Raw genomic sequence first — 14,945 nt, forward strand, 5'->3', positions numbered from 1 at the left:
CTGAACACAATGACAACAGACACAGACTTTCAGAACAAAACAGGAAATCTAGGACCCGAACCGGACACAAGGGGGGAGGACACAGAATAACTAGAACAGAGGGAAATAATCACAAAACACAAAACGCTGGGTCAACGACCCAGGACCATGACAACAGCTGAGGTAAACAGCTTACATAAATAGGGAAAATTCCAGGGCAGATCTCTGGACTCTGGAGCAAACAGGAGCAGAAACAGACTGACCACCGCTGTACATTCTAAATGTAATGTTTTTGACTGCCGTATTTTTTGGACCATGAGGCCCACTGTCTATGAACAGGTCTGTTTTCATACACAAGGCGCATCAGATTATAGGGCGCATTAACCTCCTACGACCTGGCGTCCACATATGTAGAAATCACATTCTGGGTTGTCTAGACCAAAATATAAGATTTTGCTCTACGAGTACGCTTTACTGCCACTGTTCTATCGAAATTTACAACGAATGTCCTCATCTCATTTTTCTCAAAAACAAAAATTAGGTAAAAAAAAAAATCTGGTAATTCTTCAGGTCCCAAACAGCCCAAATAGCAAATAGCAAATAGAATTTAAAAATGCATGCCATGAAAGAGTTCGGATTTGAGGTTAATCGAAACAAAAGTCAAATGTTATTCAACTGATTCTTCTTGCTTCCTCCACTTCCGTACCATTGATTCATTAATGTTGAATTCTCTTGAGGCTTCCTCGTATTGTTCATGGATTATCTCAGGTGTTCTCCTGACTGAAGTTTGGTCCGTTTACAGCATCCTGCCATGTGATTGCATTTCTCACTAACCATCGGAAACCCTCGCGTTAACTTTTATCGAGTGGAAGAAAGTTAGCGTTTTGGACCCAGATTACTCCGAGTCCAAGAGGGTCCTGACTACGGTAGCCGTAATGCTCCGACAATCCATCAAGCGGTGCGGCTTCGTAGCTTTCCAAAGTCGTACTAGAACATTTTTTGACAGATTTTTTTAGTTCCGTGTACCACATACAATCAGTTCAAGGTCAGTAAGCACAACCAGAATTCATACATAAGGCGCACCGGATTATAAGGCGCTCTGTCGATTTTAAGCGTGACTTTATAGTGCGGAAAATACGGTACAATGTAACATAAATCAGTCATGAATCAGTCATCTAACTTTTACTAAGGTTTAATGCCTCTACAATGGTCTTACTATAGCTTTTGTAAAAAATGGCTTTTCTAATAGTAATGTGGACTACAGAACATCACTATATTAATACAGTATATCACAAATGTTTCACATACATGTGAAGGAAGCGCACTGCTGCTGCGTGGTGTTTTGCGGCATGTGTGGGATACGGATCATCAGCGATGTGGCGACAGAACTCAGACGCACTGACACATGTACATATGCACACTTACACGCTCCCACACACTTTATTTAGCAGCATTAATCATGGTATCTTTGGAAGTTTCAGAGGAGGTTCAGAGAAACCATTTCAGCTTCAAAAAGATTTTTTTTTTCTTCCCTGCTTTCTCCCGCTGGTTCATTCGTCATTATTATTACAGGATTAATCCTCGTCTCTCACTTCTTCACTATTGTCGTCTTAGCGTCTTCCTCCCACCATCTCATCTTTCTAAAGTCTTTTTTTTCTGAGGTGATGAAGAAGTCGCATCTCTCATGTGGATACTGTAGCAAATCCAGAATTTCCACAGTCGGCCTCGATAACTGAGTCATCAGGTAATGCAATCAAACATTTCCCCTGGTTCACACTTCTGTCACTTCTTCGCTTTGTTGTCATTCACGGGGTCTGAATAAATGTAGATGAACTGTATAATTTCTTGTGGGATAGATATAAAAACACTAGCATGGGAAGCCTTCAGCACAGAGCACACACATACTGATAATCATACAGAATAATGAGTACATGCTTTGCCCTACAGTCAGAGAGGGCATTTATGGCCTTTCAGCTCTTATGTAAAACACATTAAATAAAATAACAAGGACACACATTTGCAAACACAGGACTAGACAGTTCTGAGCCTGCTCAGTTAGTCGGTCACCTCGAGAAGTGGCAAGGTTACATGAAGGCTGGTATTCCTGGGCACACAGATATACACACATTCAATGAATCTGTGTGGTCCATGACGATGTAGCTGCAGGCCCACCCACAAGTCACTGAAGGGTTGGACACACACGACGCTGCTCCAGGTTTTTATTGGAAATGAATTTAGCCCAGGCATACACCCATACAAGCCTTAAATCATCCATTCTCATCTACGGCAGATTAATTATTTAATGGTCCATCATGTGCAACCGCTGTCCTCTCACAGCTCCGAATATTAATACATATTTAGGTCACATTTGTATTCTGCTGCTGTTTGATTATGCAGAATGGCGGACTTGATGATTCAGGGCAATTTCACGGTGCCGACATCGAAGTAGTATCAGCGGTGGATACATGAGAGATTTCTGGGAGGGATCTTCCTTGTCTTTGTTGTGCAGATTTCTGAGACAGACCGATGTCTTTCTCATGAACGGGCTGAAATTTATCCTCTTTTGTTGCCAGTTTTCATTATTTTTTTTGGCCGGGTGTCTCTCCAGAGATGAGGCAGCGAGCAGCCAGACTTCCCTCCATGGAAACACTTGCCATTGGAAAATAGAGCAGCTCGCGTTTTCTGCCAAAAGGCGGCTGTAAACTAATTTCAACCCTCCCTCTCACCTACACGTACGTGTGCAACTTGCAAACACAAGTACATTTAGCTCCAGAAAATTAATTCAGGGGTTTGAAGTATTGAGTGAAACATTCAGGATTTACAACCATGGTTTTTTTCACAGTCCCCCATTTTAAAGTTTAATTTCACCTATTAACTTGACCACAAATTAGTTTTGAGTACTTTGAGGCTTCTTCACAGGCAACTAGTTTTGTGTCACTTAGCAAAATGTGATGAAGTGATTGATTTGACCCTGACAGAATGTTTCCTGCAACTCCTGTGTTGCTTTCGCTTTAGATCACTGTGCACTGTTACTATGGAGCATCTCTAATCACCTTAGCTGCGTTTGCTTAATCTGAGCAGACTGTATAACTCTAAAGCTGCTTGTGTCCTTGGAAACAGTTTTTATAGTTTGTACCACATCATCGATTATAAACTTTTGACAGATTCCCTTTGGAAACCACAAATACCAAAGTCGTCACACTTGCTTCTCAGTGTTTTACAGATGACGATTTATGGTTGCCATTGTAAGCCACTCCATGGAGTCTTCATACTTTCCTTGATCCTTGATCTTAGGCTGGTGTCACATACATCTAGAGACTGATTGGTGACTGGTTGGCGACTGGTTGGCATGGGCAGCATCTAATATGTCCTTTCTGAGCTCCATGTTGTGATCATTTTTGATCATACGCCACTGTGTTTGTCCACGGCCATCCAGCATTTTGTTTTCTTAGAATGTACTGTATTGTTAATGTGACCACTCCTAATCTTCTCTGTTTTCTCTGGTGGATTTCTGTTGTTTTTTTTAAGCCTAAGGATAGACTTTTTCACTTGTACTGAGAGCAGATTTCAAATGTAAATACTACATTTGGGATCCACTTACAACCTTTTAAGAGTTTTTGAATCAATAATCCAATTACCGCTGGTCCCCTGACCAAAAATAATTACTTCAAGCTCACGTTAAGCCAGTATTCATTCTGAGTCTTTATTCGTTATAGAACTGTAGCTTAAATATTTTTGGAAATGTCTAAAAATTTGGGTACCTACTGTATTGGACCTTATTATATCCTAATATTAAAGCATTAATCCAGTGACAAGTGTCACCTTATCTTTTCTTATCTAAAATTCTCCCCCTCAAATTCACATTCTGACCTTGTGTTTACCCCTCGCTCAAGTGAAAATTGGCCAGAAATGAGAGGAGCTTGCTTAAAAGTCCAATTGTTTCTCCCCACAAACGAGAAACAAATTTGTAGACAAATACAACCTTCACACAGAAAAACAACTTATCTTGCACCCCTCATTCAAACTGAGGCTTGTTTGGCATGCCATTTTAAGTGTGCATTCATTTCAACTGAAGTGACACAGCATGACTGCCGCAGGGCCAAGCCAAACCCTCACCATTCTATATAATGATGCTGTTTGTAATTGAAATCAAATTGAAAATCGTAACCACCCTAATGAAAGTTTCCTATGTGACAAGTGGAAGCTTCCACAGTTTGCTTTTCCGTCTGTTCCTTTCTCTCATTTCCTTCCTCCCTTTGTAAATTTCCAGTTTTGAGTCTTTACATCATATCATATTTTTCCTTTTTTGCCCCTTTTTTCCTGCTGTCCATCACTGATTCTTTACCCGATTCATCTCACCTTTTAGATTATTCTGCTTTTATTCCCTTGCTTTTTTGTTTGTTTGTTTGATCATGCAACTACAGTGGATGATCGCAGAATTTTGTCGTTGGTTAAGAAAAATCTATTCACAATAACTAGCCAAGAGACACTGTCAGAAATGCAAATACAAAGGGTTTATATCTAGGTGCAAACCACTGGTTACACTCAAGAACAAGAAGACTAGATCAAATGTTTCCAGAAAACACATGAGAGCCTCCACAGTCCTGAAAAAACCCAGCTAGCACTGCACTATGAACGCATACTGCAAAAGCAACCCAAAGAGTTTATGAAGGCCAAGTCATTCGCATGATTTCAACGCAATAGAGCATCTTTTTCATTTATTAAAAACAAAACTGAATGTAGAAAGACCCAGAAACAAGCAGCAACTGAAGGCATCTGCAGCACACAGGCCAGAGAGGAAGCTAAAAAAAGTAGCAAGCAATCAGTCAAGAGATGTTGCTAAGTGGTATATAAAATACAATGCTGGGAAGCTATTAAACAGTGACTTTAAAATATATATATATATCATAGACCTAAATGATGCCACCCTATTCCTGCCTTTTCAGTGATCGACGCTCATGACACATTTGGCTGCTTGTGCTTGTTAAGGATTGACCATGCTAAATATGCCCTCAAAGACAATCTTCTACCAGCCATCCAGCAGTGATTTGGTGACAATCTGTGCATTTTCCAGCATGATGGAGCACCTTGTCACAACGCAAAGGAGATAACCAAGTGGCTCCATTTTGCATCCATGGCCAGAAAACTTTCCAGATCTTAATCAAATCTGTAGTCAATCCCCAGAAAGCAGGTGGGCAGGCAGAAGCCCACAAACTGATCTACTTCAAGCACTGATAAGGCAGGATTGGTTCATCTAGAATTTGACCCAGAAGCTAACGTTCTGCATCCCACAGAGAATTGTAAAAGTTATGAAGAAGAAGGATCGAGGCTGTAAATAGTGACTCTTTGGATAAATGTGATTTATTTGCCAATAAAACTCTAAAAGCTGTGAAATATTTGTAATTGTTTTTCACCATATCATAGAAAAATGTTTTTAAAAAATCTAAATAGAAATTCATAATTCAGTATCAGCCTGAAAAATCTAATATTGTTCTGCCTCCAATTTATTGTAAATTCAGCGTCCCGTACCATTCACCACTACCTCTCTGTCCCTCCTCGCTGCAGGGGTGAAGGCGGTTTTCTCCGGTCATTATCACCGTAACGCCGGGGGCTGCCACGGTGGCCTGGACATGGTCGTAAGCTCGGCCATCGGCTGCCAGCTGGGAGAGGACACCCACGGAGTCAGGGTGGTGGTAGTGACTGCAGACAACGTCATCCATCGCTACTACAGCCTGGAGCAGCTGAGGGCTCGAGGCTTAGACGAGGACCTCAAGAAACTCCTGCAGGCCTGAGCGAACACTCAAACAACGATGAAGCTGGGTGTTTTGTTAACCGACTAGTATATTTTACATTCAGCACATTGTTGCAACGTGCCACAGTATTATGAGATCACTTGTTCTAATCAGACAGGAGATTTATTCTTATGGTCTACCAGACCCAGATTTGGGTTCTCCAACGACTGAATCATCAAGAACTCTGTTAATTTCATCAAAGTGAAAACAACATAATTTAAATAGTTATGAGAAGAAAAGCAGTGAATTCAAAGCCAGCAAAAATGTCAGTCACAGGTAGTCACGTGTACAGAATCTTCCAGTTTATGTTGTCTCGACTGAATGTTTTCTTGCAAGCATCTCTTGGAGGGTTAGATGTTATCTGTGCTTCCCACTCTCCTAAAAGCGCCACACAGATCTTTGAATGTGTTTTAAGACTCGTGGGTTCTTCTATTGACAAGTGCAGTCCTCCTGTATCTGAAGTAGCATCACATCCTCAGGCACTAGCTCAGTCTGTCTGTGCGGTCCAGTGCATGTGTTATGTGTGTGACTTTGTGCACATCCAGAGTTTTCCATTTTTAAAAGAAGATTCCAACTTAAAACAGTGAAGCGGGCTTGGGCTTTGTTTGCTCAGTTTCCCTTTGGAACATTCCAGAGGCATGATGGGAGATGTAGGACACAACAAGAGTATGTAAAAAGGATGAGACTGAGGGGGGGGAAAGGTCCACCTCAGCTCTTGTTTCTTTAATGTAATCAGTTCAAAATTGTGAAAAGTTGGAATTTTCCTTTTAATGTTCCTAAATTGTCTTCTTTGCTCTTCCTGCAGTCTGAAGCCTTTTTTGGACATCCTATGCAATCTTTAACATCACCTTATGATGTGTGTATGTGTTTTCTGTTTAATGTTGTACATCTGTCATCTCTTTGTTTGTAGCCCCCCCCCCCCCTCCCTCTTTTTAACAGTTATCAAGAGTCTTTTAATATAAGCTGACCTCACAGATTGTTCTTTATCATTGTCAACTACAACAAAACTGACAATCTTACTTTTAACTAAGACTAGTTTTAAGCTTACTGGTTTTTCATTGGCACAGTAAACAAATACACCACCATGTGACCACCTTAGAATAAAAAAAAAACAGACTTGCCCATGTTTGAACATTTATACAGTTGAGCTGCAGCTCTGGCTCAGGTTTGGAGAGAAAGTAAACAGCGAGGTTGATATCTGTGTGATAAAATGGAAAAACTGCCAAACAAAGAAGATGTCGTGGCCAGGACTTCATGTTTCATGCTGTAGTCGTTGTTTACAAATGCAGAATTTAGATTGAAGCTTGATTTTCATTTTTAATTCCAGCATAAGCTCGCCACAGACATGCTAACTTGCAACCGAAACCTGCTCAGATGGGAGTGGACATTAAAGCTCCACTCTGCATATTCGCATTCATATTCATACGTCTGTACAGATTACACGCTGCGCTACTTCATGTGCTCATGAAGGCAATTTAAAGCCTAGCGTGGTGGAATGGTGGACCTGCCACTAACAAGGGAATCTAAATGAATAGGTGATTACACAATGTAAATAAATTGGATGGCAAAGGAATTGGGACCATAAATAGTTTCTATAATAACTCGTGATTTAATCAGAATCTCTCGAAAAATTTAAGATTGCTTCATATTACCCATGAATGACTCTGTAGTGCGAGTGCTGCAATATCCACCCGTGGCTCCCAGTTACGATTTTATTGAAGCATAGATCAAACTGACTGTGATTTTCTCACGCTGTGATGCGGCTCAGATGAAAATATTTCATCATTAGGCTGGAGCTTGAGTCGAAATTTAGGATGCGGCAGCTCACACTTCAAGCACACCTAGTTCGCTTTAATCCGCACACGTCAGCGTCTGCGCAGCAAACCAGACCCGGAGACGTAAATAAAGAAATGAAGTGCAATTGTCCGATGAAAGCCAAACTTAAGGAGGTGTCAGACCGATGATGTGACGGTGCTGCGGTGTGTCCGCGGGAGGAGGAGGACAGTATTTCCTGACCGTTTGGTCACAGCGTTAACGCTCGACTCCCTGCAGGCTTATTTGGGAGCCAGTTCAAGTGCAAGTTCATACTCAAGTTTAAAACAACAACTACACTAAAGCTATTCTGGAATTGTCTTTTAAAATGGACGTTTCTGAAACTAAATGACTTTCTTTGTGAGCCCTAAATCACTCTACTCAATTACACTTTCCACACACAGACTCTCACACTCTCCCTGACCGACTGGGAACCTAACAGAGTTGTCATGGCAACCATTTAGCAACACATCTGTGTGTGTCTCGGAGAGAGACTGCAAGTGTCGGAGAGAAAGTCTACTTACTCCTCGTGTGTGTGTGTGTGTGTGTGTGTGTGTGTGTGTGTGTGTGTGTGTGTGTGTGTGTTCGTTCGTGTTCGGCCCTGGTCTGGTGGGTACTGTAGGTGATTTTCCATCGGCGATGTGATCACTGACCTCATTTCACACTGACGGATTCGGTCTCTTTTCCAAAAAGTCGGCGTGCGATAGAGGGAGGAGGCGGCATCTGAGAGGAATGGATAATGAGTGTGATGTGTGAAAGACGACTGAGTCCATCTCCTTCATTTCCTGTCTGAGAAGGAACCTTATGTCCTTATCTATTTTTATATCCTCCCCGGTAGACGAGCTCAGCCACTTTGTTCTTTTATCTGTTTTGAGGATGTGTGTCTAAATTTTGTTTTTGTGCATGTTTCTTCCATAAATGTGTGCGTGTGTGTGTGTGTGTGTATATATATATATATATATATATATATATATATATATATATATATATATATATATATATATATATATATATATATATATATATATATATATATATATATATATATATATATATATATATATATATATATATATGTATGTGTTGGGGGATGGCATTACACAACTTTGACTTGTTCCTGTGTTGAATTCTAACGAATGACCATACTGAACAATATTACTGTGACAGCCAATTGTATTTTTATAATAAATGTTGATTTTTCTCTAACAGTGACTAACTCTGTGATTTATTTTTTTTGTGTGTTCATTCATTTGTAGCCGTTACCACTTTACAAGCTCAGCTCACACAAACAATTTCTCATGCATGTGTCTAAACGGCAGTGAGATGTAGTGTTAATTTGTATTATACAAGAACTTTGGACACTTCTGAAATCCGCTCCCAGGAAACAACGTTGAGCCATCTCTGAACTCCTCCTCTTATATTTTAGACTTTTATAACCAAGATAGGCCAGTTTCTTTTCGTAAACAAGGCGTATTTTTCTTTTTAGGAAGTAGAAATAGTACACGTAGAAAACGTTTTAAAGGTGCACAGTCGATGGCTACTTTGTTACACGTGTTCAAGTCCTAATATCAGCCAATCACATGGCGACAACTCAGTGCATTTAGCCACGTCAACATGGTCAACACGACCTGCAAACTTAAATTCCATTTATTCAGAAAGAGGAAGAAAGATAATTAAGTAGTTTTGAATGTGGCATGGTAGTTGACCCAGATGGTACCAGATGTTGATCTACTGGGATTGGAATGGACACAACCATCTCTAGGGTTTCTAGAGAATGGTCTGAAAAAGAGAAAATGTAGTGAGCAGCCATACTGTTTCAACCTGATAGGAATGCAAATAAGCACTCATTACAAACAAAGTATGCACAAGAGCATCTCTGAATGCGGAACATATGGGCTGCAACAGCAGAAGACCACATCAGATGTCACTCTTAGCTCAGAATCAGAATACTTTATTAACCCCTTAGGAAATTATGTCCTCACAGTTGCTACAAGACAGAACAGTAAGTAACTAAATTAAATGATACAAAATATTACAAAGTTACAAAAAGAACAAAATAGCTCCAATTATAAATATCCCAGTATCTTATGCAAAATTAAAAATATATGTAGTTGGCGCTGAGGGCTCCCTCTTATTAGATTGACTTTGTAATATGCGTTTTGCGCAAGTTTACAAATATCGAACAACAGCAGACTGGAAAACATTAACTGGTCTGATGAGTCTGGATTTCTTGTGCAACATTTGGATGGTAGGGTCAGAGTTTTGTGTAAACAATATAAAAGCATGGCTCCAACCTGCCTTACATCAACATTCAGGCTGGTGCTAGTGGTGAAAGGGTGTGGGGGATATTTTCTTTACACACTTTGAGCTCCTTCATACCAAGTGAGCGTGGATTAAAACCCACAGCCTACCCAAGTACTATTATTGACAATATCCATCCCTTTATGACTGCAGTTTCCTCATTTTGTCCTGGCTGCTACGAGCAGGATAATGTACCATGTGACAAAGCTCCAATCACTGGACTCTGATGGCCTCCACAGTTATCAGACCTCAATCCACCTTTGGAATACAGTGGAACATAATATTCACATCTGGATGTGCAGCTGACAAATCTGCATCAACTGTGCAACGCTATTGTGTCATCATGGACCAAAACCTCTGAAGAATGTTTACAGCACCTTGTTGCATGGATGAAACAAAGAATAAAGGCAGTTCAGAGGGCAAGAAGGGGTCCAACTTGGACTAACAATGTGTCCCTAATAAAGTGGGCGCTGAATGTATACTCCTATAAAACTGTAACGTTTAAGCAATGGTTCACTAAAGCAGATCTAGGTTCAGTCTAGAAGCAATGTTGGTTAAATTTGCCCCATGATGGAGTTGGACAGCAGGAAGCAGGTGCTATCTGCGCACTAATCCAAAAGGGAACGTCTCAGCTAGTGTTTTGATTTTCTGAGAACATCTCAGCTGGACGCCACCTGGTGACGTTCTCAGCATGCACATCTTTGAGGGACAGAGGATGTTACTTGGCAACTCTTCAGAGCAAATTGAGGATATTCTGAGAACCTCCAGAGGAAGTCATAAAGCAGAAAATTTATATCATAATCAAAAGAACACTTTTGATAAGAACTTCTCCAATAATCAGTGAAGACACAGGATGTCCATCACCTTTAGAAAACACCAGCTTCTTTATAGCGACTGAGATTGGTGCGGCTATATCGTATTTTTATCGCCATCACTGCCTGAAACACATTCTAAGAAACACTTTTCTTACCTTTTAATCCACAAAAACCTTGGAGTTGTACAGCTATGAACAAACTTTGATTACAGCACTGACCAATTCAATCCAGCATTCAAGATATTCCTCAGACTGTGCAGGCCTAACTGAGACTGAATACATGAACCACCTCAGAATATATTGATGACTATTCTTCTTCCTCTCCAGCAAAACTTCATCCAATATGACCTGCAAACAGTTGCACATTTTTAATCAATCAATAAAAAAGAAAGCGGAACAAAGGGATGAAAAGTTAAACTTTAGCGAGGGAAAGGTCAGCACAATAACATCAGCAAAGTCTTGTTTATTTTCCTTGTACTCCTTTTCATTAAAGTTTGCTTCTCTGCTGGTCGTCCATGCAACCCCCTGCGGCGGCTCTATGCGCCACCAGGTGTGCCTTCCCCGCAGGTTGAGAGCCACGGCTCTGCAGGGTCTCTGCATGAGCACAATCGTGCCGTTCAGGTCGGAGCAAATGAATGTCCATTTCGGGCGGTCTGATTGATGTGAGATTGAACCCGCCTCGAGGACTGGTTATTTATGACATGGAAGAAAATAGAGACCCAGGGCGACATGATCGAGCAACGCCTCGATTCACATGAAAATGTATCAGACATATCGACTGTTCAAATTCTTTCTGAGTAAATATTAGAATCTGTTACTGCTGAAAAACAGACGTCATGATTGTGTGACAAGGTGGAAAACCACGCATATGAGCTTGAGCGACAACATTTTTTACATCCAGTGTTCTGTCGGGTTGAAGTCAGGACTCTGCGCAGGCCAGTCAAGTCCTTCCACACCGAACTTGCTCATCTACGTCTTTATGGGCCTTTGTTTGTGAACTGGTCATGTTGGGAAGGTGGGAAAGCGCCATCCCCAAAGTGTTCCCACCAAGTGTGGAGTATGAAATTGTCCAAAATGTCTTGCTATGCTGAAGCATTAAGAGTTCCTTTCACTGTAGCTAAGCGGCTGAGCCCAACTCCTGAAAACAACCCCACACCATAATCCTCCTCCACCAAACTTTACACATGGCCCTATGCAGTCTGAGAAGTATTGTTCCCCTAGCAATCGCCAAACCCAGACTCATCCATTGGTTTGCCAGACAAAGAAGCCACTCCAGAGGACATGTCAGCGTGCTTCACACCAATGCATTCTACGGCTCAGATCCAGCTGCTCAGCGATACACACTGTTCTTGTGCTAATCTGACGGCCACATGAAGTTTGGAGGTCTGTAGCAATTGACTTTGCAGAAAGTCGGTGATCTCTGCGCACTACACGCCTCAGCATCTGCTGTTTCCGCTCTGTAATTTTACATGACCTACAACCTCATGGCTGAGTTGCTGTCGTTCCCAATTGCTTCCACTTTGTTATCAAACCACTAACAGTGAACTGTGGAATATTTAATAGTGGATGCTCTAAATAAACCCCTAAATTCGATGTAAAGTCAAGTAAAAACTTTTGGCCATATAATGTATAAACAAGATTAAGGGATGTTATAAACCCCTATGCCATGTTACTTTAAAATACCCCTCATGGCAAAATGTAATCCATGTTTTTGTGATGTACACTGATCCAGTATTTAAGAGTACCATTTTCACATAAATACCCATTTTTAACCTTTCCACAAAGCAGAACCATGCCTGGCTCAAAGGGAAAGGTGAATAATGATGATTGTAATCCATCATTTTGTAGTTTAATCTCAAATCCGGGGGATCATAGACATACCACGTCAGCAGGGATTGTGCTAAAATGTGGTATTTTCACATGAAAGTACAGACACCTCAAACGTAAGTGGAATTCTAGTCAAATATTCCAAACATTCCTCACACAAAGCTTTTAGTCCAATACTTTTATTGCTTTTTTGTTGCTCAGTGTCATTTCTTTGAAATAATATAAAGACTTTTACACAGACACACAAAGTTCCCATAGGATGGCAGCTTTGTGTACAAATGTGCTTCCTGCTCAGTTCCTACACATTTGTTTTACTGTGACAGAGTGACAGATGAAAGCTAGTTCCTGTTTCTTGATGTAAAGTGCTGTCACAGTGTCTTGGAACGCTTACAGGTGTAGAAAAGAAACACACACGTACCTATAAAACAGACTACACGCTCATTGAAGCCTTTTCCACAACACTGTTTTTCTCACACGAAAGCATATCAGAAGTGGGCGTAGAGGACGCGGGTCATGGGTCACTTGCTTTCCAACACCCGTGAGAATCTTACATGCAGGGTGACAGCGTGAAATGGAGGGGTGGGGCTGACATTTCAAAAGTGAGAACAATAAATCACCAGGGGCACACTAAAGAGGTTATTTTATATTTTGGGTCCTAATGGAATCCAAGAAGTGATCATTACATGGTGGCAAGAATAATTTGGCCGTCCTCCGTGCTGTTGGATGCGCGAGGAAAATTACAAAGCAGACAGAGCATTAGGTGAAGCAACCAGTCGGCAAAGCAAAGAAACGACATTCAGCTCGGCACCCTTCATCACAGTTCTTACGCTCAAAGCGGTGACAGCCGAGGCAGTTAAATTACATGCTCCCATAGATAGGGCTCTCATTCCTATTGTTGTAATGAAAAAAACTAATTTCACAACACAAATCTTCTGAATTATAATACTCGAGGACTTAAATCCACGTTGTTTGGCTCTCTAAAATTACTCATGCGCAAGTCTGAAGGGACTTGCAGTAAATGGGAGATTTGTGCTGTAAACAATGAGAGCACTGAGAGTTTTATCAAAAATTAGACCCAGACTGAGAATTGCTCTCTAAAAGGATTTGTCTGGTTGTGGCATACGTCCTGATAATTGTGTGATATGATTATTAGCTTAAAAGAAAGCGGTTTGTTTGAATTAAACATCTGGTCACGTCTGCTCTGCTCCCAGGAAGGAACCTTTTCATTAGAAACAGCTACGTATTACCCAGAAGCTCCAGTTTAACCACATAACTCAGCAGCTTTAAAGAGACAGCTACTAACGTTTTGGGTTTGAGAGTAAATATACATTGATTAGGGTGTAATTACATTTTTAACAAACTCATGTCTTCCATAAACTTAAAATTAATTAATTAAAAATAGATATGAGCCGGTTTCAGGTTGTGGATCCACTTAATGGTATTTCATGTATTTGGATAAAGATGGCCACATATATATTATTGCCAAAGGCAGAAGAGAAGTCATAAGCATTCACGTGGTGCTTTATCACCTGATAAGGGTGCTCTTCACCACCAAAGCAAAAGCGTGAAGGAAAGAGACAATGTGACCGGCATCTGGATAAAACGTCATCCCCTCCTTCCTCACCTTGAGCCTCATCTCCTGAACTGAAGGCAGGGCTCTAACACACACAAACATACATAAAAAGGCTTTTTCTCTACGTCCAGCGAGAACCTCATAAATCTGGGAAAAAATTATGTTTTATTTTTATTGTAGAAACAGGTTTATTCCCAACATTCATTCTCCTTTCTGTGAATCAAACTTACCAGTGAGCTGATGGGAAATGTAGAGTTGATGTAAGATTTCAGGCCACATAGAATAATTTGTTTCACTGTTGCTGTGCAAATTGTGTCCACAGCAGCCCATGAATGTAGATGTGAACATCTACAACTGAATGACAATAACGTGCTCAGAAGATGGTGCAATATCATTAAACCTTGTGTATTTAATGTAAATTATCAGCCTACTTGCATCCTCCTGCTGCAAGTATGAGACTTGGCTCGGAAAAGGAGACGAGTACGAGAACAGAGATGCACACACTTGGCCGGGCTCCAGTATCGCCACCACTTCATTTCTCCACGCTGTCCACAGGTGTTGGGGGGAAGGGGCAGGAGCAAATGAAACTTGGCGTATCGAATCATGGCCTGACGTCAGGGTGCCACCCATTATGGCGGTGGGCCCGCTGACAGCGCGAGCCATCTGGGCAGCAGAGAAGCGGCGACAGGCCCATCTATTCCTGTGTCCTGCCCTCTGGGCCTGCAGCCAGTGAGACAGACTGGGAGAGCTGGCCGGGATCAGCGCTCCTCGCTCGCTCACCAAGCCGAGGCGTGTTTTGATGGTTCTACAAATCACTGGGGTCAAAAATGAGCACGATTCGCTTTAT

At 41.2% G+C, this 14,945-nt stretch overlaps 1 protein-coding gene across 1 annotated transcript in view; it reads left to right on the forward strand.

The window, feature by feature from the left end:
* cpped1 (calcineurin-like phosphoesterase domain containing 1) overlaps nucleotides 1-6,729 on the forward strand; it is a 55,902-nt gene extending 49,173 nt beyond the window's left edge. The window contains exon 6 of the mRNA XM_085360471.1: nucleotides 5,545-6,729. Coding sequence (XP_085216597.1) covers nucleotides 5,545-5,771 — 227 coding nt within the window. The 3' untranslated portion in view covers nucleotides 5,772-6,729. The remainder of the gene's footprint in view (nucleotides 1-5,544) is intronic.
* The last annotated feature ends 8,216 nt before the right edge of the window (nucleotides 6,730-14,945 follow it).

The sequence above is a fragment of the Diplotaxodon limnothrissa genome, linkage group LG8 (assembly GCF_057381915.1).
Source record: "Diplotaxodon limnothrissa isolate DT_005_m linkage group LG8, D_limnothrissa_male_GT1.1, whole genome shotgun sequence".
Lineage (NCBI taxonomy): Eukaryota > Metazoa > Chordata > Actinopteri > Cichliformes > Cichlidae > Diplotaxodon > Diplotaxodon limnothrissa.